Source organism: Leopardus geoffroyi, chromosome E3, assembly GCF_018350155.1.
Source record: "Leopardus geoffroyi isolate Oge1 chromosome E3, O.geoffroyi_Oge1_pat1.0, whole genome shotgun sequence".
NCBI lineage: Eukaryota > Metazoa > Chordata > Mammalia > Carnivora > Felidae > Leopardus > Leopardus geoffroyi.
Window position 1 is genome coordinate 41,749,967 of NC_059340.1, and position 27,624 is coordinate 41,777,590.

Below are 27,624 nucleotides of genomic sequence, written 5' to 3' on the forward strand. Positions count from 1 at the left end.
ATGGCCGAGTGCTCCAGCGGGGAGGGCGGGCCCTTGGTGCCGGTCAGCAACTCCTGGCCAGGCCCGAGTCCCAGGGAGCCTGGCGTGGGTCAGGGCCTCAGAGCGATCGGAGGCACAAGTCCGCGGAGCGAGATGCCCCCCAGTGCGGGCCTCTCCTGGAGCCCGCGCCTAACCCCTGCCCCCGGCCCCGGGCCCTGCGGGGGTGGGGGATGGGGGGTGGGCGGGGGTCCCTCCTCCCGCTCAGGCTCCTCCGGCACTGCTGCGGGCGGCCCCCAGCCCTGCAGCACTCTCGGGGATTCTCATCCGTGGACTTGCCAGCACAACCCTGCGGGGCCTGAGGCTGTGCGGACTGGGCGGCTTCTCTCGCAACGAGGGGCCTGCTCCGTGGCAGAGGGTGCCCCCCGCGTTGTCCCTCCCAGGCTCCTGTCTGTGCAGCCGGGAAATGGGGCACACAGGAGGTTCCCGCAGGATTCTCGGATAACCGCCCTCACCTCGGTTCCAGAGCTGTGTCTCCCTGAAGCCCCCCCTGCCCAGGCTCCTGCTGCCTGCACAGCTGCCCTTGGAGCACACAGGGGTGCTCAGGGGACCCTGCCTGTCCTGCTGGGGGCATATCCACGTCCACAGGCTGGGTTCCTGACTTGAACTGGAGAGACCAGGCAGGGGTCTTCAACGTTTATTTATTTTTGGGACAGAGGAACAGAGCATGAACGGGGGAGGGGCAGAGAGAGAGGGAGACACAGAATCGGAAACAGGCTCCAGGCTCTGAGCCATCAGCCCAGAGCCCGACGCGGGGCTCGAACTCACGGACCGCGAGATCGTGACCTGGCTGAAGTCGGAGGCTTGACCGACTGCACCACCCAGGCGCCCCCAGGGAGGGGTCTTCGAACCTGAGCTGCACTTACAGGCCAAGAAGCAAAGCTCCTCGTGCCCCCACTGCTGATCTGGACGGGAACCGGGTAGAGGGTCCCCCACCTCTTCCGCGATCCAGCAGCCTGACCAGCACCGAATCCCCTTCACCCCTTTGGAGCAGACACACATGAGGCGCATGCTCTCAGACAGTGCAAATCATTTATTCCGGCTTCTTCCGGTGGTACTCAGGGTCATCAGGGCACACTGAGCCCCACACAGCACCGCGGTAGGCCTGGGGCACAGCAAGGCACAGAGGTGAGTCCTGCATCAGGTGACACTGCCGGCCAAGGACTTCTGAGCACCAGGAGGAGGCCAGGCACTGGCCAGGGGTGTGGGGACCCCCGAGGGACAAGCAGCTCCAGTGTGTGTTGACGGGGTACAGACTGACCCCAGTGTGGGCCTTACGGCCGGTTCCTCGCGACATTCACAACACAGGGGTGAAAATGCCCCTCGGCGCATCCACGAGCAGCAGGCCAGCCTCACGGCTCCAAGGCATCCCATTCCCCACGGGCCTGTCAGAGGGGCCCCCAGGGCAAGTGTCCACCAACCACACCAGAGTCTAGCCCCCCCCTTTGCTCTGAGAAAGGCCAGAAGCTGGAATGGCCTCAGGGCCCGGCTGTTGCCCTGAGGCCACCGCAGGCCCCAGGGAGATGTGCAGACAGGGTGGGTGCAGATGGGACGAGGGAGGGGACTTCTGTAGGCTGGGGCTCTTCCCAAAGCCCCGGCCCCTCCAGCCAGGTGTGGACAAGTGAGAGTGGTGCTGTAGGGCCCAGCTGTGCCCAAGGCAGCCCAGAGAGGCCACGGTGAAGGCAGCCGGCCATGAGCAGGACCCCAGTGGGGCAGAGCGAGGACCTGCGGGGACGTGGTGTGCGGCGCATGAGGGAGAGGCCCGGCCGTCCCCTCACCCACGCACGTCCCTGGGCACGACGGAGACGAGAGGGGTCAGCATGCAAACCGAGCGAGAGACCGATGTCCCACGGTGTTTAATCTCAGCAGCTGGAGCCTCTCGCACCTCGCTGGCCACCAGGCGTCTAGGCCTCGCTGCGGTACCGCAGGCGGGAGAACCGGTCCCGGACCGCCTGGTCACTGTCGGGCCCGCCCTCGGCCAGGCGAACCACCCTACTGCTCGGGACGAGGTCCCGCACCTTGTGCTTGGCTACAGAGACCACGCCGGGAGCGTCTTGGCGAGTGGGGCCCGTCAGGAGGACGTAGGCAGCGTGGCGGCTTGGCTCAAACAGGACCGCTACAGGAGACACAGCCGTCGCGGCAATCAGGACCAGCCAGAGGAGACCCGACAGGAGGCAGGCCCTCGGCCCACACGAGGCCGCGCTCACCTTGGAAGGCAACGATGTTGGCGGAGATGTTGGCCAGCTCCAGCAGGACGCCGGGCACAGTGGGGTGGAACATGTACAGGCTGTGCTGGGTGTCTCCGGGCTCCTAGAGCAAGAAACGGCAATGGAGCGTGAAGCCGATGAGGCCCGTGGCTGTCACCAGCGCCAGATCGGAGAAACTAAGCGTCCCTGGCTCACTGCCGGGCCACGTTGTGCCTGCCGTCACAGGACACCGTGACAGAGTGACCCTGCCCAGAGCTGTGTCCACAGGGTCCTCCGCTCTGCACCCACCTGCCATTCCTTTCCTCCTGACCTGACCCTGATCCTTCTCAGGAATGCCCCGGTTGGAAATCTGCGCCTGCCCTCCGTGACGTACCCCCGCTTCTTCCCCAATCCCCATCACCTGCTTGAGGCTGACGTCGGCCCACCCACCGTCCCATGGCTTCTATTTCTGTGTGCACATGCAGCCACCCATTTAGCTCCCGGGTGCCTCACGGCAGCACCCAAGCCTGGCCTCTGGTCTCTGGCCCTGGCATGGGCGTGTCCCCTCTGCGCCTGCCCCACCTGTACTGTCTGGTTGGTGCCCGTCAGCTCGTGGAGACCCCAGAAGAAGAAGGCTGAGCGGTGGTCTGCGGTTGGCAGGCTGGCGGACTGCGGGTCCCCGGGGAGGCCCGGGAGGGCCTGGTTCCACAGGACGGCCCCTGTGCTGAGGTCCAGGAGCAGGATCTAGGGTGGGAGGGGGACAGTGTAGAGGGTTGCAGGTGGGGCTTGCACAGGCCCACGGGCCCCAGCTAGGCCAGCCCCGGAGGAGCTACTCCCCGAGGGCCACCAAGGTATCTCGCTGAGGCCTCTCCTGTTCCGGCTCTGTCTTCCAGAGCGGCCCCGTGGGCTGTGCAGACTGACGTCCCTCAACTATGAACAAAGGTGGGGCCTCGAAAGCAGGTGCAGCCAACCTGTCTGTCAATGCCGGTTCCATTTTCAATGACCACAGCCAAGGTGTCAGGTTTGTAGTAGCCAAGGATGGGTCTTCTGCAAGAAGACAAGGCAGGAGAGCTCGCACAGGACCTCTGTGAGGAAATACCTGGGAACTGGTATACCCCCCGGTCTTCCCCTTGGCCACACCTGCCCACAGCAGGGCCAGCATGGAGGCTGAGGCCAGGGCTGGAAGGACTGCACCGGCTCCTCCAGTGCAGGAGGGGTGACACGGTGTCACCAGGTGATGGGCAAGAGGCTTTGGGCAGAAGCACACAGGCATCCCCCCAACCTGCAGCAGGCCTCGTCCCAGGGCTGCAACCAAGGGACAGGCTGAGCGCGCCTGGCCTGCAATCGCTGCGCGGTTCCCGGAGAAAGACGCCGTACCTCAGGACCCGGGCTGCGCTGAAGATCCACCTGGGTGCCAGCTCCTGCCCGTCCAACAGCACACAGGCTTCTGAACTCACGAGGAGGAGGTCCTCACCCACTTTCCCTGGAACGGTCATCAGGTAGCGGATGGCTCCAGGGCTAAGGGAGGAGAGAGCCAGAGGCATGCGGCTGGGACACAGAGGCAGGCAGGACCCACACCCACGGGCTGCTTGCTGGGCTGAGTCTCTCCAGCTCCCGGCTCAGCCCACGCTGCCTCCTTCTCTGGTTTAAGAGGAGTCAAGACCCTGGCTGTGTACAGAGATGAGGGTGAGCCCACTGTCGGGGACCTACCTTCCCATTGGCCTTTTCCGAGATGCTGTAGCCCCGCTTCCTGAGTCTGAGCCCAGGGCAGCCCTGGAGCCCAGCACCAGGCAGGGCCTCGCCCCTTGGCCTGCTCGACGGCTCCAAGCACTGGGACGGGACCACCTGTGCCATCCGCCACCCAGACCAACCTGCGCCAAAGCAGCCCGTGGGTGGTGGCGTTGAGCATGCCCTCCCAGAGCGGGTCTCTCTTCAGTGGGCTCCCTCTCCCGGTCACCGTCTCATGGAGACCCTTCACAGAGCGACCACAGAGGGAGCTTGCTGTTGGAAACACAGAAGTGCCTCGAGTTGCTGCTGGCAGGAAGGAGTCCCCTCACGAGCCCTGCTGCCGGGACACAGGTGTCCTCCTTGAGCCTTGGGTGCGGAGACCCTCTGGTTTCTGAGCCTGTCAGTGACCAACTCGTGTCTCTCCTGTAAGGGTAGGAGTTGATATGCCTCCCCACGGTCCCAACCCCACCCCCAGGCTGCTTTCTCAGAGGGGCGTGGCTTCCGTGAGAGGGACAGTCCTGGAAACGGCAGGCACGACATACCGCAAGGGAAAAGGATGTAGTGAGCACCCATCCTGGTGACGTGGAGGAGGGAGCCACTGGTCCCACCCACACCAAGGCTGCCTCGGTGGCCGATCTGGTGACCAGTGCTGCCGGAATAGATGTAGCCGCTGACCTGTAGCACAGAAGGGGGGGGGTAAAACCTTCCTGGGAGACGCTGGCAGCCCCACGCCAGCCTACAGGGCCCCACCCCCGAGGCTGCACTGGTCCACATGGCTCTGCCGTTCTTGGGAAGGCCCCGAAGCTGCCCAGCAGGGACAGAGCCGCCCCGGCCTGCCGGTCGGCAGGTGCCAAGAGCACAGGGCCCTGAGTGAGGCCCCTGACCGATGGTGAGACCCGAGTTCTGCCAAGAAGTGCGAGCGGACCAAGGGCAGAGAAGAGGCCTGATGGGGAGTGGGCCGCGGTGAGCCAGCTGGTGGGGGGAGCGGTACCTCCTTCCCCTCCTGGGTGAGAACCAGCAGGTCTGGGGCCCCATCAGCATCGACGTCGGGCAGTCGGAGTAAAGAGCTCAGGATGGAAGCGTTCCCTCCGAAGCTACTGGGGTGGCTCCACAGGGTCTCCCCTAAAACCAAACACGTCGCTTGAGCGCTGGCCTCCAAACCCCCTTCTGCCTCGTCCTGGCAGTCGCACAGCACCCACACGGAGAAACAGAAACGCCCGCCGGTGGGAAGGCAAAGGCAAGTGCAGCGTGCACACCACTGGCTGTCCAAGATGCGGTCGTGCCCCAGGGTGTCAGAAGCATTGTTTCTGGAACCAAAGAGCTCCGTCTTCCTTTGTTTTTCATCCATGTCTTCTCACGTTTGGTTCTAGAACATCTGAAGGCCAATCCTGACCCTCCCGCCTGGATGGACAGGGCTTGACCTCGACACTTCCCAAGCGCCTCAGGACCCCTGACTACCGCTGGGATCACAGGTGGACCCTTGGCCTCCATGAAGGCGCCTGCGCACAGGAGGCAGAGAAGGAAGGTGTGTGCTTATGGCTGGACCCACAGAAGCCCAGCTCTGACAGAACAGCTTCTTTCTTACCCAGGTACAATCTTGTCCACGCTCTTTCTTAAGACGAATTCCTCTGTTCTTAAACTTTTCCAGGCTGCTCTTTGTTTTCCTCTATACCCTCAAAACCACAACTGGTAAGGGAAATGCTAATGCTCAGCACATCTAGTGTCAAGGCGCAGAATTCCAGAAGACCCTGGTGAGGGATGGAGCTAACCACAGCCTGTTACATTAAGGCCCGGGTACAGACACCGTGCATCCAGAGCCCTGGGAGGCCAGGACCTCCCCTGTGGGCTCAACCCAGGCGCTGGCCTGGGTGCTGCGAAGGGCAGCCCCTCTGAGCTCCTCGTCTCTGCTGGCCTGGCAAGACTGAACCAGGAGGTGCCAAGACAGGGTGAAACGTGACGGCTACATCAGGGTAGCAGGGCGTGACTGCCAGGAGGCAGCGTCCCCACGGAGGCTCCCTCCCACTCCGGGAACCGTCTTCCCTATCCCGCCCACTGGCCCCGAGAACACGGCTGAACCTCCTGAGGGCTGCCTGGCGTGGGACCTCCCGTGTGGAGCCGCCTACCTGTGAACACGTCCACAGCGACGAAGGAACTGGGTCTGCCCACGAGGATGCAGGCAGACGATGTCCTGCCGCCCTGTGGCTGTGGGACAGCACACTGCACAAGGGCGCCGTCCTGGGCTGCGGGCCTCTCCCAGAGCACGCTGCCATTGGCCCCTGACACAGCGGCCACAAAGGTGCAGGGGGAAGAAAAGCCTGGAGGGGAGAGACCCAACTCTGTGGGGCGCGACAGGCCCTCTTCCCCACACCCCACTCCCGGGCCCAGGCCGCTACCACTGGGCTCACGGGGACCCTAGTCCTGGCCCCATGGGGTCAGGAGCCGCACGGAGGCCAGGGTGCTGGGACCAGGGCTGCCCCCTTGTCTCCTCCTAGTCCTGCTGGGAAGGGCAACGTGCTGGGTTACAGCAACGCCACCATCTGTTTTCCTCAAAGGTGGCAAAGGGGGGGAGGATCCCTCCACCCACAGCAAGTTCCTCCTTTTTCAGATAAAAACAGTTACCTTCGTCAGCGCAGGACAGGTTGGAATTGTTGCTGCTGTTGGTATTTTTATATAGAAAGAGAACGTCTTGGATCCTGTCCCTGTTTATGTCTTCTGTAGCCAGAAAGTCATAGGTGACTGAGAAAGAAAACCACAGAGTATAGTCCTCAGGCCATGCCCGGTGTAAAGGCCAGGCCAAGTCTGACATGACTCACTTCTTTTTTTTTTTTTTTTTTTTAATTTTTCTTTTCTTTCCTAAGTCATCTCTACGCACAACATGGGCTGGGGCTTGAACTCACAACCCTAAGATCAAGAGTCGCACACTCTTCCAACTGAGTCAGCTGCACGCCCCTGGCTCAACCTACTTCTGTGCTCCCTGAGGCTTGGCGCCAGTTAGCACCTGCCAGCGTGAGGCCGCCATAAGAGCAGCGGCTTCTTCCGAGCACATGTGTCCTTCACGAACACGACAGATGAAATGTCAGGCATCAGCAGGACGCTGGGGTGCACAAATGCGTCCTCTGAACACCTTTTATTCAGGAAGGAATCCCTCCCGACATCAGTCTGGGGTCCAGGAGTCCGCACCCCACTACTCGTAAGGGTCTACGTCTTCCCTTCGTTCAAGGACTCCAATCAAACACCAAAAGAATGAAGCTGGGCCCTTATCCTACACCATATACAAAAATGAACTCCAAATGGATCAAAGACCTAAATTTAAGAGCTTCCTAGAAGAAAATATAGAGAAAAGTCTTCCTGACACTGGACTTGGTAATGATTTCTTGGATGTGACACCAAAGGCACAGGCAACAAAAGAAAAATTAGACAAATTGGAGTTCATCAAAATTTAGAACTTCCGTGCATCAAAGGACACTGGCAAGAGTGTGAAAAGACAACCCACAGAGTGGGAGAGAATATTTGCAAATCAGATATCTGATGAGGGACTGATACACGGGAGAGAGAACTCCTGTCACTCCACAACCCAGTGTAAAAACAGGCAAAGGACTCGAAGAGACATGTCTCCTAAGAAGAGAGAGAAATAGCCATGGCACCCGAAAGATGCTCAACATCAGCAGCAATTAGGGAAATTAAATCAAAACCATAAGGAGACACTACCTCATACTTTTACCCAAAATAACCGACAACAGGGACTCGATTCCCACACAGCCAAGTTCACTGCATTACTCACAGCAGCCACCAGGTGGAAACATGCCAAGTGTCCACCAAGAGAAGAAGGGATAAACCAGATGCAGTCCACACACAGTATATAAGATTCTCCCATAAAATGGAAGGAGATTCTGACACCTGTTACGACACGGACAAGCTCGAAGGGCATTAGACTCCGTGAAAGCAGCCAGATACAAACGGGAAAATACCGTACGTACAGAGTTTCTGTTGAGATGATTAGAACTTCTGGAAAGGGGCACCTGGGTGGCTCAGTTGGTTAAGTGTCTGACTTAGGCTCAGGTCATAATCTCAAGGTTTGTGATCATGCCAGCAATGTGGAACCTGCTTGGGATTCTCTCTCTCCCTTTCCCTCTTCCCCTCCCCTGCTCGCATGCTCGCTCTCTCTCTCTCTCGAGATAAATAAATATATAAACTTTAGGGGGAAATGTGGACTAGGGACCTAAGGTGAAGCGCTAAAACTATAAAGTTTCTGGAAGAAAATACAGGAAAAAAAAATCTTCACGGCTTTAAATTAGGCAGAGTTCTTGGCACCAAAAGCACGATCCATAATAGAAAATATACACCTGACTACATCAAAATTTACATCTTTTGTGCTTTTTTGGAAGACACCTTCACAAAAGTGCAAAGACAAGCCACAGACTGGTTGCAAATATTTGCAGATCATGTATCTCATAAAAGACTTACATCGACAATATATAAAGAACTTGTATAACTCAAAAATTAAAAAATCCTATCTTTTAAATGAGCAAAAGATTTGAATAGACGTATACCAGAGAAGATTCAAGAATGGCAGACACCCTGTGAAGAGATGCTCAGCATCGCTGGTCACGAGAGAAATTCAAATTAAAACCACGACGGGACACCACTTTATACCCTCTGCTGGAACCAGAAAGGCAGATAACCACGAGTATTACCAAGGACGTGGAGAATCTAGAATCCTCTCCAGCCCGATATAACTATACCGCTCGCCATTTACCAGGAAAGCTAAGCATGAACTTACCATCAGCGTCAACAGTTTCACCTCTAGCAACCTACCCAAGAGACATGAGAACACGTGTCCGTGCAAAGACTGTCCGTAAATGTTCACAGCAGCGTTAGCAAAGCCAAACGATGAACAACCCAATCCCCGCCAGTGGGTGAACAGATGAACGATGCGGCCCACCCCCATGGAGGAGCCCTGCTCAGCACCAGAAAGAACAGGGGGACATGCCGTGAATAGGGGGACAGACTTGTCTCCGTGCGGGAGGCCAGGCTCCCAGATACAGGTCTAGTGGCTTTGTTCACGTGAAGTATCCAGAAAAGGCAAGTGTGTGGACACAGACAGCGAACAGTGGCTGCCTACGATGGGGGAAGGGGAGTGGGGAGGACAGGAAATCTTGTCGGGATGACGGAAATCTGCCACAACGGGAATGTGCTGATAGGTGCACAGGTGCTCTGTGAATTGACTAAAAATCACTGAGTCCTATACTTCAAACAAGTGAATCTTTTGACATAGAAATTATACCTCCACAAAAGCTGCAAAAATAAACACAGAGCCATACATTATTCCTCCTTCTCAAAATTAAGCATGAAACCCGAATAAAACGGGCTGTGGGGGTTAGATGAGAAACCCCCTCTTCCACCCCCGGCAGCGGTCACGGAGCCTCGGCGGTGCCCACTCGTGTGCCCGCTGCAGGCGCCCCCACTGTGAGATGAGGCAGAGTGTCGAGTGGGGCTGACTCGATGGCTTTTCCTAAAGGCCACGATTCCACACTGTGGATTTCATGAGAGACACCGAGTGTGCTGGATCCGGCTCAGCCGCCCGCAAGTTAGCCGGAGTGCTTCAGGAGACCGGGCTCCCAGATCTGAGGATTTCAGTTCACCACGGCCTCCCCTCTATCTGTGCTGCCCGGTGCTGTTTTATTAATTTTTAAAAATTCCAAAATGTAACCAAATGGGCGGCTTTCCTTGATTGACCCAACCCATCCTTCTTGAAACGAGAGCCGGCCACCACGCTGCCAGGGTCGTGCTCTACAGGCCTTACGGTCCCAAGAAAAACCTGGACGCGGGACTGGCAGCCGCTTCGGGCTGATTCTTGCTTGCAGGCCACCCTGGACTTCAACGCTCCCCTCCGCCCACCCCCAGGCACACCTGCTGCGTTGTAGTAGACCCTCCATGTCCCCTGGGACGCGGGCCGGTCCGGACAGGGGATGATGAACGAGACCACGAACACCACAAAAAGGCAGACAAACAGTGAAAGAAAAAACGCCACTGTCCGGCAGCCGGAGAGGCCGGGCTGCCGAGGCAAGCCTTTCAGGTTGTCCTCCTTTGTCGTTTGGCTTCCCAGATTCTCCTGCAACCTCTTGTCTTCGTTCTTCAGGGGATGGATTTCAGCTTCTAAGTCCTTGCTGCCCATCATCGCGTGCACATCCCAGAGTGCGACTCCTGGTCACTGCGTCAACAAAACAGGGACAGTCAAAAGGTTGCCGCACCGGACAGCCGTCTGGGACTCCGCTGCGTTTGGCCTCTCAGCCCGGCTGCAGCCGTGACTGCGGGCCACCGGCCCAAGAAACAAAAGCTCCACGAATGTTTAGGGTGTCACAAATGCCACCTAAGAAAATCTTTAATTGGCAGACCGGTTGTGTGGAGCCAGCGGGCAGGGAAAACTTTCACCCCTCACACTCCAGTGTCTCCTGCCTGCTGACGCCGCGGCAAGCCCAGGGAGGGCAGGGCGGGGCTGGGGCCGAGGCTGACAATAATAAACCCATGTGTCACACATTAACAAGCCTGGCCAGCGCAGGTCTGGGCACGCCCGACCTGCCTCCCACCAGCCTGAGGTACCGATGGAAATGGTGGCCCATGTGGGAAGGTTGGGGTAGCTTTAATTAAAAAAAAAAGAGAGAGAGAGAGAGAGAGAGGGAGAGAGGGGTGCCTGGGTGGCTCAGTCCGTTGAGCATCTAACTCTTTTTTTTTTTTTTTTTGATGTTTATTTATTTTTGAGACAGAGAGAGACAGAGCATGAACGGGGGAGGGGCAGAGAGAGAGGGAGACACAGAATCGGAAACAGGCTCCAGGCTCTGAGCCATCAGCCCAGAGCCCGACGCGGGGCTCGAACTCACGGACCGTGAGATCGTGACCTGAGCTGAAGTTGGACGCTTAACCGACTGCGCCACCCAGGCGCCCCAACATCTAACTCTTGATACCAGCTCAGGTCGTGATCTCGCAGTCATGAGATCGGGCCCGGCACCGGGCTCCACGCTGAGCACAGAGCCTGCTTGGGATTCTCTTTCTCCCCCTCTCTCTCGCTGCCCCTCCCACTCCCGCATTCTCTCCCTGAAAATAAATAAGTAAACATTAAAAAAGAAAAGAAAAGGAAGATGGCAAGGGTCGGTGAGGATGTGGAGAACGTGGGACCTGGTGCAGCTACTGTGGAGAACAGTCTGACAGCTCCTCAGACGTCTACACAGAATTACCCTATGATGCAGCAACGCCCCTTGTAGGTATACACCCGACAGAACCGAAACCAGACTCACACAAAAACTTGTAAACAAGCGTTCGTGGCTTCGTAATTTGTAACGACCCTAATGTCCCTCAACAGATGGATGCAGCAAACGCGCAAATCCACACAATGGAATAGTATTCGGCGGTAAAAAGCAATCAGCACCGACGCCTGTTGCAACATGGATGAACCTTGGAAACATCGAGGCTCCGTGAGGTGCCCAGACTCCAGACTCGGCACGTGGTAGGACTCCGTTTACGTGAAATTGTTCGCAACAGGCCAACCCATAATGGCAGAAAGGAGATGGCTGGGTACCAGGGCTGGGGACAGGCAAACAGGGGAAGACTGCTAGTGGGTGCAGGGTTTCCCACTGGGGTGATAAAAACGGTGGCCATGACTGCAAAACACCGTGAATGTATTCCATGTCACTAATGGTAAATTCTAGGTGTTAAATGGTAAGTGTATTTTGCCCCAATTTAAAAAGGAAACCAAACGAATCTGTGTGCATTCTCCTTAGTGTAGAGACATGACTTTTAAGGTCTTGGAAGTCAGAAAAGGTGTGCCTGTCCAAGGTAATGAGTTGGACACAAGAGAATCAAACAATGACTCATGACCAAGGACCTCATTAAACGCAAGCAGCTGGCATGGGGTGGGGGAGTGGGGCAGGAGCGTCTGGAGGAGTAGCTAGGGAAAGAGCGGAAGCAGAACCTGGGATCAGGCCTGACCTTCGGGAAAGATCTAGATGCTGTGTCCGCAAGGGAAGGATAGTGGACGCATTTACAACACACATTCCTTTGGCAAAGGACAGAAGACCGAATGAGACATCGGAATGCTAAAATACTCCATTTTACAAGCTCTATCTGTGACGTTCTCTTACTTCAGAGCTTCAACACACAGGGCAGGAAGCTCAGGGTCTCTGAGCTGTAGCTGCCCTTATCTGTCAGAAGCAGGGTGTCCAGCAGGGCACAGTGGGAAGGCACCCCAAGACTATGTAAGAGCGAGCCTCCATTCAGAGTGACACAACTACTCACACCCAGCCTACAGCCCTGGTTTCCCAGACCCACCTTGTGGGAGGAGCCTCTGGACAGCCATGGGCCCGACTGCTGACCAGTCTGCCCAGGGAAACTGCTTTCAGCAGCCCGGGCGACTAAGGAGCGTGAAGCCGCTGGCGACATGCTCTGGCTGAGGGACGCAGGTCCTCCCTGGCCCCGGTTCCTGGCCGCGCTTCCACCCGAGAACCACTTTCACAATCCTGATGCCACACCCTGACCACACCCCGAGTAAATCAATGTGGGCAGTGGCTCCAGGCAGGAGCTGTGGTTAAATGCTACGCAGGAGATCCCAGAGAGCAGCCAAGTGGAGCAGTACTGGCCACGAAGTCTGCCTTTTTCTGGCTCTGGTCACTCCCCTTCGCCACTGGTGACAATGGGATGTTGTCTCCTGTCTTCTGGCCCCTGAAGCAGAGGGGGACCCCACCTCCCACTGCCAGCCTTCAGGGAAAGCACAAACAAGGGCGAAGGAGGCGGGACTGCTCCTTCCCTGATCAGTCTCTGAATCCCTAAGCTACAGGGGTCCCTAAGACTAACAACAGAAGACGGTGGCAAACAACGATTACAGATGTCGTTTGGGGTTTTAAGTCAGCAGTAAATACACATGATACCTCTCCGAAAGGTGCAGAAGTATAAAGCTCACTCCCTTCCGCGGCCCTCAGGCTTGAGGGGAAGCGTGCTACTGGTTTCTTACGGCTCCCTCCAGAAACATTCTGTGCCCTGTCAGGCATAAAGTGTGTTTTTAAAATGTGACTGGAGCAGTTGGCCTGTTAGCGCAGTTGGTTAGAAGAGCCGAGTGATAAATCCGAAAATTATGTGGAAACTAAGCCCAGACTATTCCCTTGTTTCTCCTGCATGGTTTACGTTGCTAAATGAGACCAAATGGTGCATCTCATGGCAAGAACAGAGGGAATATTGTCATTTTCTCAATGACCTGGCTTTTGATTGGGAGCCCAGCTGAAAGAACACACATTTCTCCCACACCACTGCCTGTTTCCATGACAAGACTTAGAAGCAGAAAGGGGAAAAACCCTCCATATGGTCACCAGTAACAGGAGGTCGGGTGATGTGCCTCTTGTCGGCATCTACAACCTGGCCGTGCATCAGAGACGCGGGAACAGGAGCCCAGGGCTTCCAGAGGTGAGCTCCCCTCCCCAGAGGCTCAGCCGGGAGTAAACCATTACCGCTGTGGGCTAGGGAAGCAGCTGTAGGAGACATTTTTGTGGGAAGCATCATTTGAAATGACAGATGTTGGCGTCTAAAACTGAACCAGCCACTAAGACATGTGCAAGGGCACAAACTGATCTGAAACTGGGGTGCCTAGAGGGCTCCATAGGTTAAGCATCCAACTCCTGATTTCGGCTTGGGTCGTGATCTCACGGTTCATGAGTTCAAGCCCCACGTTGGGCCCTACACTGACAGCACAGCCTGCTTAGGATTCTCTCTCTCTGCCCCTCTCCAGCTCTGTCTACATAAAACAAACAAACAAACAAACAGCAGCTTTCTCTGCTGTTGTTTTTAAAACGTAGCCATTTGACTATTTTGACTTTTTATTTTTTTTAAAGTAATCTGTGTCTGACATGGGGCTCTAACTCACGACCCTGAGATCAAGAGTCACACACTCCACCAACTGTTATAAGTCATTGGACTGAGATAAGCACTGTAACAGTACATGTTGTTAGTTATGAAATCATCATAGAGGGGGCTTGTGGGTGGCTCAGGCAGTTGAGTGTCCGATTCTTGACTGTGGCTCAGGTCATGATCCCAGGGTCGTGGGATTGAGCCCTGCACTGCGCTCCATGCTAAGCATGGAGCCTGCTTGGGAGTCTCTCTCTCTCTCTCTCTCTCTCTCTCTCTCTCTCTCTCTCCTCTGCCCCTCTCTCTGCTCATGCTCTCACTCTCTCAAAACAAAACAAAACAAAACAAAACAAAACAAAACAAAACAAAAATCATAATCATAAAGAGAACATTCTGTCATGCTCCAGAACCTGTATGTACTTTGGGCCGTAAGAACTGACAGTTTTGGGGCACCTGGGTGGCTCAGTCAGGTAAGCGTCCGACTTTGGCTCAGGTCATGATCTCATGGCTCATGAGTCTGAGCCCCTTGTTGGGCTCTGTGCTGACAGCTTGGAGCCTGGAGCCTGGAGCCTGGAGCCTGCTTTGGGTTCTGTGTCTCCCTCTCTCTCTGCCCCTCCTCTGCTCATGCTTTGTCTCTCTGTCAAAAATAGATACACATTAAAAAAATTAAAAAAACTGATAGTTTTATAACTTTGTAAACCGCTATTTATGTGTGAAACAAAGCAGGAAAACATATTGAAAAGGGGTTATGTTTACATAGGACTTACATAATGTGTGATTTTTCTTAAATGTAAACATTTTTAGTGCATATCTATGGACATTAAGTAAAATAACACAATTCCAGTGTTGTGCATGTTGTCGATGACAAAAATAAAACCAATATGATAGTTTAAAAAAAGAGAAAGATTATTAGCACCAAAATAAAAGAATTAATTTCTTTCTTCTTAATTTAAGTCACGAGGAAGGGCACAGTCCAGCGGAGCGGCTGGACCTGGAGGTTCACCCCCTATCTGGGGCATATTACCTCGCCTCTGTGTCTGCAAGCTTCTTCCTTGCTCAAGAGATCTTAGCAAATTTAGATAGAAAGGCACTTTGTTGAAAAGAGATTGGACTGTACCCAGATTGATGGGAAGACTGGAGAACCACGTTCAGGACATGAGTGGACGTCCAGGGACACCAGGTGCCCAAGACCACAATGAGACCACGGCCACGGGAGCGGTCCAGCTGGGATAAGGCTCCCTGGCCCCCGGACACTGCATGGCCCCTCACTGTGGGCTCCTCCCAAGACAGGCTGGGCACCCCTCAAACCATCGGCTCTGCACGTCTCGGGCTGGGCTTTCCGGCATCGCAGGTGCCCTTCCCCTCCCCCATGCCTTCGCCCGGGGCCCCAGAGAGGCCTGGAGACGGCAGCAGGCACACACAGCACAAAGTCCTACAGAAAAAGAGAACAAACCCTATCTGGTATCCCGAAGGAAAAACTTCTTTCAAACGTGGAGAAGTAACACAAAAATGGTACATGTGGGCTACCTAGTCCTAGGCTGAGCCACCTCATTGCCTGGCGACATTGTTACACTGTGAGCAACACCAAGGCCTCACCTTGAGCAAAGGGTTACAAGGGTCATGTTTATACTGGGATCAATTAATAAACAGTCCTGAAAAGTGAGATTTAAATTCGCCTTGTGACGTCTTTGAAAATTCAAAAGGCTTCGTATGGAGCGGGTGTCGGTAGGGCTGGGGCCAATGCAGAGGAAACACAAGCAGCTGTGAATGGAGGGTTCAAGTGCAGGGTGCCGGGACCACCTGGCTGGAATGTCCCGGGACATTCCAACCCCAATCCTTTATGACTCGAGGCTGAACCGGCTCCAGCTGCCGTCTCTGTAAGAGCAAGCAGCCGCTGAATGTTCCTATATCCACCACCGGCTCCCTTGGATTACTCTGAACAATTTCTTTCTTCTTCTTTCCTTAATCATTAATAGAGTTCCAAGACTTTGTCCCAGTGAAATTAAAGATACTTTATAACAAGAGCACCTGGGTGGCTCAGTGGGTTAAGTGTCCGACTGGAATTCGGCTCGGGTCATGATCTCCTGGTTCGTGAGATAGAGCCCCATGTCGGGCTCTGTGCTGATAGTGCTGAGTCAGCTTGGGATTCTCTTTCTCTCTCTCCCGGCACCCCTCCACTCCCTCTCTGCCCCTCCTCCGCTTGGAGACACACACATTCTCTCTCTCTACATAAATAAACTTAAAAAAAAAACAAAAGGGGCGCCTGGGTGGCGCAGTCGGTTAAGCGTCCGACTTCAGCCAGGTCACGATCTCGCGGTCCGTGAGTTCGAGCCCCGCGTCGGGCTCTGGGCTGATGGCTCGGAGCCTGGAGCCTGTTTCCAATTCTGTGTCTCCCTCTCTCTCTGCCCCTCCCCCGTTCATGCTCTGTCTCTCTCTGTCCCAAAAATAAATAAACGTTGAAAAAAAAATTAAAAAAAAAAAAAAAAAGCCACTTCATTAACAAATAAAAGTTACTGTGATCCTTCTCTGAAGGTTTCCATTCTTTGAGAGAGAACTAAGTAGGGACCGCATACCCAACCCAATAATGTGAGTTTATTTACCTAAAAACAGCTGAGGTGGACAGACGGAGAGAGGATAACCCCACTGTCGACTCTTTCAGGAAATGACAGTAAATTACATCCAGCAGCTCTTCGCCTCTAGAACCCTGGAGCTGAGCTGGGGTCTCTAGGGCACAGCACAGGCACAGCCGCCTCGTGCATCAACTGGGTGACTAGGAAGGGATGGGGGAGCAGGTATGGAGCAGTGGTCTGGGAGTCTTTTGTCCTGATGGGTCAGTTCTATATCTGGATTGTCCTGCTGGCTGCACAAATACCTACCGGTGATAAAAATTCGCACAGACACACATACAAACGAGTGCATGTAAAAACTGGTGAGATGGGAGGGAGTGAGGTCTGCACCCTAGCTAAGTGCTTTGTGCCAAGGTCAATTTCCTGCTTTTGATAACTGTTCAGTTATGTAAGACCTTTGGAGGGCATGAGGACGACTCTGCATGATTTTTGTAACATTTTGTGCGTCTATAATTAGTTCAAAACAAACAGTTAAAAAAAGAAAGCCTTTGGCGAGAGGGCGGGGGTCAGAGCATCATACGCGCCAAGAGGAAGAGCCAGCTTCCCCACAGGCGGCCATGGTGACGCCTCTAAGCTCCCTTACACGGAGCTCTTTTGTTCTAACGCCAGGGAAGTCTCTGTGCTTTGTTTGGTTTGGTTTTGGTGGAACGTCAACAGCAGTGGAGTTCTGCGGTGCCTCTGATCCAACAGCGGAATCTCTGACCTGCCACAGTTCTCTATTTCAAGACAATGCCCTAAAAAAACACAAACAAAAACAAAAACAAAAACAAAACAGAATAACGCCCAGCTTTCTGAAAACCACCGCAAGCAACCCTCTCCCTTCCCACAGTGGCAAAGGAAGATACGTGTAGTTCTTCAGCCTAACTCGCTTACAGAGGTTCCCCAAAACACGCAGAGCGCAAAGCAAATGCCGGAGTTCGTAAGGGTCATGAAAGCCCAACAACATAGTGACAATGTAAGTGCCCAAAGGACGCGAGTTTTCGCTGCCGAGTATCCTGTATCCTCTACCCAGCACACGAAGGCTTGCTTCAGAAAGGGGGTGTGGAAAAGAAAAGAAAGAAAGAGTGTGTGCACTCTGGAAGATTAAAATCAGGCATAAGCCAATAGCCCAAAGGTTTCTCAATCCCAGTGTAACCCTAACATGACGTATGGGTGGGCTCCCAGAGTGAGTACTTTGCACTTTCCTATGACTTCTGGACACTTCTCAGGCTTTCTTGTCCCGAAGGAGAAAACCTTCAGAGGAAAGAACATAGTGTTTCTCGATGCAGTCTTACCCCAACCGGACGCCCCGCCTGGTCTGCAGCCTCGTCTGACTGCATACCTGCACCCTTCCCTGACTCAGACGTGCCTTCAGCCCTCCACCACCCGGAGACCCTGCAGGGCGAACAGAGATCTGGCGGAGGATCCGGAATACGATACCAGATTCTTCTCTGCTGGAAGCAGAGAAGCTTCCGGACTCCGCAGAGCGTGTACTCACTCTGGCCTGCCTTTAGGAGCAGGGTCAGCAGAGAAGCCTCAAAGCACCGGCAGGCAGTGCCGGGCGGGGTCTGCGTGTCACCTGTGGAGAGCCGAGGACAACGCTGGAGCCGAGGGGCCCACTTAGAAGGACAAACCTCCTCCCTCCCAGCTCGGAGTCTGGGGCACGGTGGGACACCTGGTCACAACCTAAGTAGGAGAAGCGGCTCAAAGTGCCACCCTGATCTGAACAGACTGAAAAATAAAGCACCCAAGATTTCTCCCCAAGCCATGTATGTCTATGAACTCCAGGCTTTTTTCCCTTTTTCAAAGTGCAACTTCTGTTGTTAAACTCTGCCTAAAGAGAGAATAAGAGGGGTGCCTGGGTGGTCAGTCATTTGAGTGTCCAAGTCTTGATTTCGGCTCAGGTCATGGTCTCACGGTTTGTGAGCTGGAGCCCAGTGTTGGGCTATGTGCTGACAGCATGGAGCCTGCTTGGGATTCTCTCTCTCTCCCCCCCCCTCTCTCTTTCTCATTTGCTAGCACAGACTGATGGGTTTTAAATAGCCACACCCACTTAGCAGAGGCCTCTGCCAAGTCCCACCTGGGGTCAAAATGTTCATCTAGATGCCAGTGAAATTAAATGTGAGAAGCAGAAGGGAAGTCCTTGGGGACTGTTAACATATGTTAGCACCAATTCAGTAAATTCAAAAGGAAAACATTCCGTATTTGTGTGCGTATGTGTGAGAGGGAGAAATTAAATGAACACTTTCCAGCTACCAAAATGGAATTAAGACCCTTTTTTCTAAAATAAAAGCTGTTGGACACCCGGGTGGCTCAGTCGGTTAAGCGTCCGACTTCGGCTCAGGTCATGATCTCACGGTTCGTGGATTCAAGCCCCGCGTCGGAGGCTCTGTGCTGACAGCTCAGAGCCTGGGGCCTGCTTCGGAGTCTGTCTCCCTCTCTCTCTGCCCCTCCCCTGTTCACACTTTGTCTCTCTCTTTCAAAAATAAATAAACATTAAAAACACAAAAAGAGATCTGCATCTTTATCTCACTTGCATCCGATATTCTTTTCTGTTACATCTAACAAGTTGGTGATCCTGAGGACAGAAAACAGAAAATGACTCACAGTATTTTTGAGACTGTCATTGACTGGAATCTTCTCCCATAAATTCTGAGTTATCCATGGTAACTACAATCCTACTTTTTAATTTAATTTCAAGTAAAAAGCAAAGCAACGAAGAGAAATGTGAGAGATAAAAAAGAAAATATATCAATATGAGACACATCAAGGAAGAAGGTACTCTAGGACAGCCTGGAGTGACGTGAACATGTCTGGTTTCTCCCACACATCACTCTCGTGGCTCCAGGGAGCCACTGTGGGTGTGTCTGTTCAAGGCCACCGTGGCCGCCACCCCTGTCCTCCACCTGAACACGGGCTTTCCATCCAGGTGGAAACTCTGATCACAGGGAAGAATGAAGTCAAACAACAGTTCAGGCAGATCATCAACTCTTCAAGGGGGCAGGAAAACTACAGTATTTGCAGAAAAGGCGCCTCCTTATCCTGCAAAGGCTCTTTCTCTAGGAACAGTTTGCTGAGTCAGAGAGAAAAGAAAACTTAAATTAGAAAAGTCTCACCCTAATTGTTTTTTTAATGGACAAAGAAAGCATTAAAATTCTAGCAAGGGCTTGGGCGCCTGGGTGGCTCCGTAGGTTAAGCGCCCAACTCTTGATTTCTGCTTCAGATCTAAAAGGTAGTTTGTGCACTTAAAAAATCGTTTTAGGGGCGCCTGGGTGGCGCAGTCGGTTAAGCGTCCGACTTCGGCCAGGTCACGATCTCGCGGTCCGTGAGTTCGAGCCCCGCGTCGGGCTCCGGGCTGATGGCTCGGAGCCTGGAGCCTGTTTCCGATTCTGTGTCTCCCTCTCTCTCTGCCCCTCCCCCGTTCATGCTCTGCTCTCTCTGTCCCAAAAATAAATAAAAAACGTTGAAAGAGAAAAAAAAAAAAAATCGTTTTAAACTAAGTAAAATTTTTGTTTAGTTTTAACTGCATGTCTTAAAGTCATAACTTTGGTTTTATAGGAGAATTTTGAGAATAACTTGGTACTACAGTTTTGTCTCTGCGAGGGAATAAGGAAGAGTGAGGGCCATTTCCATTTGCCCATAACTTAGCACAGCCAAACGCATGCCACCCATCACTCAGAAGAGTATCTCCTTCTGCCGTTACTCAGCCTCACTAGGGCGACAATTTTACAAAGGGGACATTATTTTAATCAAGGGCATCTGCAAACTTAAATAAATAAAACAAGAGGAAGAAAGTGTCCTGGCACATTAAACAATGAGAGGGAAAGAGAGAGAGAGAAATGCATTTCAGAGAGCAGAGGTGAGGCTTCGAGGGAACAGATAAGTTTTTGTTCGGTTTTGTTTTGTTTTTTTTAATTTGAGAGAGAAAGAGAGCAAGAATGAGCCCCCGTGTGGGAGAGGAGCAGAGAGAGAGAGGGAGAGAGAGATTCCTAAGCAGGCTCCACACTGTCAGTGCAGAGCCCAATGAGGGGCTTGATCCCATGACCCTGGGATCATGACCTGAGTTGAAATTAAGAGTTGGATGCTCAACTGACTGAGCCACCCAGGCACCTCAGATGAGCTTTTTAAATGAAGAAAACATGTAGGGAAAACTTGGGGAAAAGCTCGGATTATAGATGGACTTTACCATCTAGCTTCACCAGTCACAGAAACTGAAAGGATGTGTAAAACGGACAGCTTAAAAGAAACTGAAAGATCACCCCCCACTGTATCACTAGAATTTTTTGCTCTTAAAGTCTGGGTGGGAGTACAGTACATTCATGTCTTTCTGCTAGGGCCCTCTTGCCCTAATTCATGCTCCATTAGATTATCTTAAAATTTTTTTTCTTTTTAATGTTTATTTCTGAGAGAGAGACACAGAGTGCAAGCAGGGAGGGGCAGAGAGAGAGGGAGACACAGAATCCGAAGCAGGCTCCAGGCTCCGAGCGGTCAGCACAGAGCCCGATGTGGGGCTCGAACTCACAAACCACGAGATCATGACCCGAGCCAAATTCGGACACTTAACCGACTGAGCCACCCAAGCACCCTCCGTGAGATTATCTTAAAGGTAAGAATCATACAGAACAGAATATTCTGTATCTCGTCACATATTCACTGAGCCTTTGTGCCGTCTGGCTTGTGAACTGCCTTTGCCCTCTTGGCTTGTGCTGTGACTTGACCAGGAAGGGTTACTGATTGTCAACACTTCCCATGCACTGGTCCTCCTGCCTGGGAAGCCCTGTCTCTCCAAGCCCCAGCTAGACCAGCGTCTACCCTTAGGAAGTTCTTTTTTTTTTTTAAATTTTTTTTTTCCAACGTTTATTTATTTTTGGGACAGAGAGAGACAGAGCATGAACGGGGGAGGGGCAGAGAGAGAGGGAGACACAGAATCGGAAACAGGCTCCAGGCTCTGAGCCATCAGCCCAGAGCCCGACGCGGGGCTCGAACTCCCGGACCGCGAGATCGTGACCTGGCTGAAGTCGGACGTTTAACCGACTGCGCCACCCAGGCGCCCCAACCCTTAGGAAGTTCTATGTGAGCACCACTGATCCGGGTTAGCCGCCTTCCACCCCAGAGCACTCACGACGCCCCCAGGGCAGACGGAGAACCTTCTAGGGCCGGAAGGCTCTGTGGCACTCGCCCACTCGCCGTACAAACACACGGTAGATGCAGCAAAGGTCAGTTAGATGGGATGGGAGCTCTTTGTGGGCCCCGTCCCTGGGCCAGAAGAGGCGGTAATGCAGCACGACTGTCTTCTGTATTTCAGGGACCATCTCTGCTGACGCTTCAGGGTCTGTGATCGCTAACCAACTCTATAGCAAGTGTCCGTAAAGCTGCTTGTTAGACACACAAGTCGTTTACGAACGTCTTTCCCATTAGGGAGCCTGTGTCATGGCCAAGAGTGGGCCAAATATTCTGGCAGCAGTTCAGCATGAGGCATTTGAAAGGCACCCACAATATCCAGCCAGGCAGCATGGAATGTTTGGCTGAGCCAAGCAGAAGCCAGACAATGACAGCTACAGTGTTCTGTTGTTTACAGATGAACAAGTATTTCCTCTCTTCACCAAGTAAGCAATCTGAAAACCCAGAACAGGCCCTCACTCATCTTATAATGAGAACAAATTTTAAGGTCACAGTTCCTGGATAAAGGCAAATGTATCACAGCATATGCGGCCAGCGCACACAAGCCTCCACACACAGGTCCCTTCCTTCACAACCGCACAGATTTTTAAAGTGATTCAGCACAGTTCACAGTGCCTCCCAAGCATAAGTTAAGGGTGAACACCTCTGTGCATTTCGGACAAGTAACTATTACACAAAATAATTTTTATTTATTTATTTATTTTTTTTTTAAAATTTTTTTTTTCAACGTTTATTTTTGGGACAGAGAGAGACAGAGCATGAACGGGGGAGGGGCAGAGAGAGAGGGAGACACAGAATCGGAAACAGGCTCCAGGCTCTGAGCCATCAGCCCAGAGCCCGACGCGGGGCTCGAACTCACAGACCGCGAGATCGTGACCTGGCTGAAGTCGGACGCTTAACCGACTGCGCCACCCAGGCGCCCCTACACAAAATAATTTTTATAGTTTGTCCGGAAAATAGCACGGAGCAGCCTTTTTCCTGAACTCTAAGGCAGATTTTATTTCCTTTGACTGCCACACCAGGCAGGACAAGCATTCTAATCAGTGCAAAAAAGGACCAGAGAACGGGTAAAAACACACAAACATCCACTCGATAGTCGGGGCATTTCCATTTCATCCTTCTCTGCTCTGTATTTTGTCTTTAGCATGCTCTATATTTCGCTTATTATCTGTATCCTTCCGTAGAAATGGGAGCTCATTGAGGGCAGGAATTCTGTTTTGTTGAGGGCTACACCCTCAGCACCTAGAACAATGCCGGGCACCCAACAGGCACTCGGTATTTGTTAACAGAAGCTGCTCTAACTGCATGCTCCCCGTGAGATCCTTCCAATGAAGGAAGTGGGGCAATCCGGTGGTGGCGTCGAAAAGACATTGCCAGCCAGTGCGTGGAGGTGAGCGCATAACACAAGCTCCTTAGCTGAAATCACACGGTTTCTAACAGCACCCGAAAGTAATTGCAATGACCTATTCTGATACCTGATCAGTGTGCTCAAGGTCAGACTGTCACCGCCAGTCGGTTCACAGGGCAGCAAGGAACTCTTTCACAGCCGCAGTGCCCCTTTCCGTTTCAAACTGTGCTTTGCTTCTTCTGTTCAGTAAGACAGACTGGGTCTGGGTGAGTGATCTCCCCCATACAAGGGTAGATGTCAGCTGAGCTTTGGGTTGCTTTGCCGGTCTAACAGGCAGGTCCTGATGAGAGGACCTAGGGGATTTCTGACTCTGGCGAGAGAATTCTCACGCCCATTCTGTTTTCGTATTTTTAATTATATTCAGGCAACCGATGCAGCACCCTCAGTAACACAAACAGTAAAGGCTGGCTTACTTACTGTGCCGCCAACGTGGGACGGGCAGTTTCTTACTGGGAGCAAATCTTGTCTTTGGGAAAACTGGGGCTTGAGCTGACGGCCACTGAAGCCCGGGCTGCGGGAGTCGGACCTGCTGACCCGCTGGGGGGAGGACTGGAGGGCTGATTGGCTCCGGCGGCAGCCTTTCCACCCACACCGCTGCACGAACACGCGTGGGCCCGGTGCTGAGAGAGCGGGCCACAGCGTGGGCAGGGCCCCTCTGGGCTGCAGTCTCTCGGGGCCCGATCGCCGAGGCGGAGAGGTGCGATCGCCAGCGAAGAGGCGGGGCCCCGCGCGAGCCCCACCGCGCGCACGCGCGAGGAGGACGAGGCCGCGCTCACTCACCTGCTGGCGCACTCCTCAGTCCCGCCCCCGGACGTCACTTCCGGCCGGCTGGAGCGGAGGCGGAAGCGCGCCGACCGGCTTCCGACCCTGCGGCGGGGCGCTGTGGAGGAGCAACGGGTCATGGCCGCGGCCCAGCCGAGTCGAGTGGGCCTGGGGCCGCGCGTGGAGCCGGCTCGCGTGGGGGTCGGGCGCCGCGGCCGCGCGGGCCTCGTGGGTCCCTGGCTTTGAGGTGGGACCTCCTGTGGCTTTATTCTGCCTCGTCGGGTTTGAGTATCTGTGCCCGCGTTCTGCCGGCCACGACGTTTCCCCTGCAGTGCCTGCTCTTGCCGTTGCTGCACTTTTTGTGCGCCTTCCTCTGTGGTTTCGTTGCGCTGGGTTTAGGGTAAGAAGCCTCCGCCCTTGATGCGCGTGGTGAATGTCGCCGTTGGCGTCTTGGTGCTTATGGTGCCTTTGGTGGCCACAAGTTTCTATTTTAATATAGAAAAATGTGTCAATCTTTTATGATTAGTGCTTTTTGTGCCTTGTTTAAGGAACCTTTCCCTACCCCCAATAAGTCTCCCCGTTTTTTCTAATGGTTTTAAAGTACTCATTTTAACATTTAAGTTTTAAATTCGATTTAGAATAGATTTAGTGTGGTGTAAGGAGGTAATTTCATTTTCTTCATCATTCGGATAACTTGGAGTTCTAGTGACATTTATTGAGTTAGTGTCTCTTTTCCCCAGCAATGTGCAGAGGCACCGGCCATATTTTTTAAAAATCTGGATATGCACGAGTGTCTTTATTAATTAATTTCATCCTAATGCTCACAGGAGGTGTTCTGGATCAGATAAGATTTCTTACTACTTGCCCCCTTGTAATAATAAGCATGTTGAGTCCCTCACACCTCCTCCTTCCAAGCCTTACCCCCCAGGGAAATACAAGGATAACCAGTGGAATTTTTTCTTACAGGAGTGGCCCTGCAACACAGGTGAGGGATGAGGAAAAGTAACTTTTCTGCTTTTATTAAGGGGAAGAGGTAGATGCCCTCCTCCCCTCTAGAAAGGGGTCTCCGCCCTACTCCGCTCCTTGTAAATCCATGTAAATGAGTTTCTCCAGGGGCCAGAGAGCCCTACTGTCTCTTGTCTAGACTTTTAGGACCTGGAGCTGTCTCCAAGTTCCTGGTTCTCATTCCTTGAAATGTAAATAGCTGGAAAGAGAACACTCTGTTCCCCCCAGTACCTAGGCACCTAATCCAAGGTTTAGCCACTTGGCTCTCTCAGAGAGATACAGGAAGTTATGCTTCTGGAGCAGAGTAATTAACTGGACAAGTAAATGCTTGCAGATCGAATTCTCAATTCTCATATAGGGGAAGGGTCTAAGGAGACCAGGGCTTTTTACAGGAGCACTGGGAACTCGAGGGAGTTTCCCCATAGCTTCTTTCTGGGACCTTTACTCTGTTATTGTTCTCTCCATCTTTGTGCTAAAGAGAATCTCAGTTATACAATTTCAATTACAGTGTCCTTATAATAACTCGTGAGATTTAGTTGGACAGATACCTCCACCTTTTTCTTACGTTAATGAGCTTGAGCCATTCTTGAGGAAAATTTTACCATCGGGCAAGTTTAACAAAATAACCCCACAGGGTTTTGTTTTTTTTTTTTAAATGTTTATTTATTTTTGAGACAGAGAGTGCGAGCAGAGGAAGCACAGAGAGAGGGGAACAGAGGATCCAAAGCAGGCTCCATGCTGTCAGCACAGAGCCCAGTCAGTAAGGCTCAAACTCAACGAACCTCAAGATCGTGACCTGAGCCGAGTCGGATCCTCAACCGACCGAGCCACCCCGAGCACCCCTAGATAATTGTATTTTTAAGCAAGAGCACAGACTGACCATCCACTTAATTTAAGCTCTCTGTGATGCCTTCCAGTAAGATATTTTATTTCCAGCATACAAGTCTTTTGAATCTTTTGTTAGATTTACTTGTAGGCATTTTGTGGTTCTCAGTACTATTGAAAATGGTGTCTATAGGGGCACTTGGCTGACTCAGTCACAAGTAGAGCATGGGACTCTGGATTTCAGGGTTTTGAGTTCAAGCCTCATGTTGGGTGTAGCGATTACTTAAAATCTTAAAAAAAAAGAAGAAAATGGTGTCTTTAAAAAAATAATGTCTTTCATTGTAGTTGCCACATGGAAATAGTGTCTACCTTTCTGTAGAGGATGCATTTAGTCAACAGGCTTGAGCAGTGGAAACTTGATCAAGGTGAAAGGGCCCACTGGGACCACCACCAAGTTGATTGCAAACAGTCTTGTTAATAATGCAACCCGCCTTGAAATTGCCTTAGGCCCTAACTGACCAATAACTACCAGGCACAGTTCCTAAGATTACCCAAAAAGGGAAAATTCCACGCATTCCCATACTCTCACTCCACCTGTGGCCTCCACCACCTCCCTTGAAGACAGTCTCTCCTCTGCTGTCCCACCTGTTGCTCCCTTGTGGTGTATTCAATAAATTCAATAAACTTCTATCTCTTTTGTTCTGCTTTGGGTGAATTTTTTATTTTTTTGAGAGATAGAAAGGGCGTGTGCGAGGGGCAGAGGGAGAAGGAGAGAGAGAATCAAGCAGGCTCCAGGCCCAGTGTGGAGCCTGACTCAGGGCTCCATCTCATGATCGTGATATCATGACCTGAGCTGAGATCGAGAGTCAGACCCTTAACCTACAGAGTCACGCAGGGGCCCCTTGGGTGAATTCTTTCACTGCCTGTGCTACCGGCCCCCACCTTATTGGGATGCCCCACTTGTGGTGGCCCCATCTGATCAGGAGATCCCACATTGGGTCCATACATTGGTTTGTGTATTTATTTACTTAAATGTTTATTTAAATAATGTTTATTTAAATGTTTAAATGTTTATTTTTGAGAGAGAGAGAGAGAGTGTGTGTATACATAAGTGGAGGAGGGGCAAAGGGAGAGGGAGACACAGAACCTGAAGCAGGTTCCAGGCTCTGAGCTGTCCGTGCAGAGCCCCACCCAGTGCTGGAACTCACGAATTGTGAGATCATTGCCTAAGCCCAAGTCGGACCTTCACCAACTGCGCCACCCAGGTGCCCCTCCATACATTGTTTTTTAACCAGCAACCATGTTAAATTCATTTTTAATATCTTTTGGTGGATTCTTTTGAATTCTCTATCAACATAATCATCGTCTGAAAAAAGACGATTTTGTTTTTTCCTCCTCAATTCTTGTGTCTCTAATTTCTTTTTCTTGCTCTTCCGAGCTGACTGTGAAGTAGAAGCAATTGTGGGCATCGTTGTTTCTAGTTTTAAAGGGAATACTTTTTTAAGTTTATTAATTTTGAGAGAGAGGATCCGAAGCACACTCTTAAGTACCAGCTCAGAGCCTGACCCGGGCCTTGATCACATGAACCGTGAGATGATGACCTGACCAAAATCAAAAGTCCTGACCAAAACCGACTGAGCCACCCAGGCGCTCCAAGCTAATTTTTTATGCACCAGCTTTAAGATCATCATAAATCTTACTTTAATTGATTATTTTATTTGAGAGAGAAAGCATGTGCATGCTCACAGGAGTAGGGGCAGAAGGAGAGAAAGAGAATCTTAAGCAGGCTCTGAGCCAAGCCTTGACCGAAGGCTCAATCCCATGACCCTGGGATCATGACCTGAACTGAAATCAAAAGTCGGACACTCAACCGACTGAGCCATCCAGGCACCACGATAAATCTTACTTTAAATTTCTTCCTCAAAGAACACATCAGGCCCACATAGTTTTGCTGGTGAATTGTACCAACTTTTAAAGAAACATCATTCCAATGTTATACAAA

General features: G+C 52.5%; 2 protein-coding genes across 13 annotated transcripts in view; one reads left to right on the top strand and one right to left on the bottom strand.

Moving 5' to 3' along the window:
• Window positions 1–1,054: 1,054 nt before the first annotated feature.
• On the bottom strand, window positions 1,055–23,841 carry FAM234A (family with sequence similarity 234 member A). Of its 9 annotated transcripts, none has more exons than XM_045459968.1 (13): window positions 23,448–23,797; window positions 23,098–23,209; window positions 9,861–10,161; window positions 6,570–6,686; window positions 6,074–6,265; window positions 4,876–5,072; window positions 4,493–4,625; window positions 4,094–4,223; window positions 3,600–3,740; window positions 3,194–3,269; window positions 2,805–2,966; window positions 2,244–2,346; window positions 1,055–2,152 (listed from the first exon to the last, which is right to left on the bottom strand). In XM_045459968.1, the coding sequence occupies exons 3-13, from the start codon at window positions 10,126–10,128 to the stop codon at window positions 1,941–1,943; spliced, it is 1,731 nt and encodes a 576-aa protein (XP_045315924.1). In that variant the 5' UTR covers window positions 10,129–10,161; window positions 23,098–23,209; window positions 23,448–23,797; the 3' UTR covers window positions 1,055–1,940. The 9 variants fall into 9 exon arrangements, with proteins under 9 accessions (XP_045315924.1, XP_045315928.1, XP_045315931.1 ...); XM_045459972.1 differs by having other exon boundaries at window positions 4,942–5,072; window positions 23,448–23,795; XM_045459975.1 differs by lacking the exons at window positions 23,098–23,209; window positions 23,448–23,797 and adding an exon at window positions 23,811–23,841 and having other exon boundaries at window positions 4,942–5,072.
• A 24-nt stretch (window positions 23,842–23,865) lies between these two features.
• Window positions 23,866–27,624, top strand: part of LUC7L (LUC7 like) — a 46,703-nt gene continuing 42,944 nt past the window's right edge. For 2 of the 4 annotated variants that reach the window (XM_045459995.1, XM_045459993.1), the window contains exon 1: window positions 23,931–24,192. The gene's annotated coding sequence lies outside the window, so the exon portion shown is untranslated. Of the gene's footprint in view, window positions 24,193–27,624 lie in introns of all 4 variants that reach the window. The other 2 variants (XM_045459991.1, XM_045459994.1) reach the window with 2 other exon arrangements.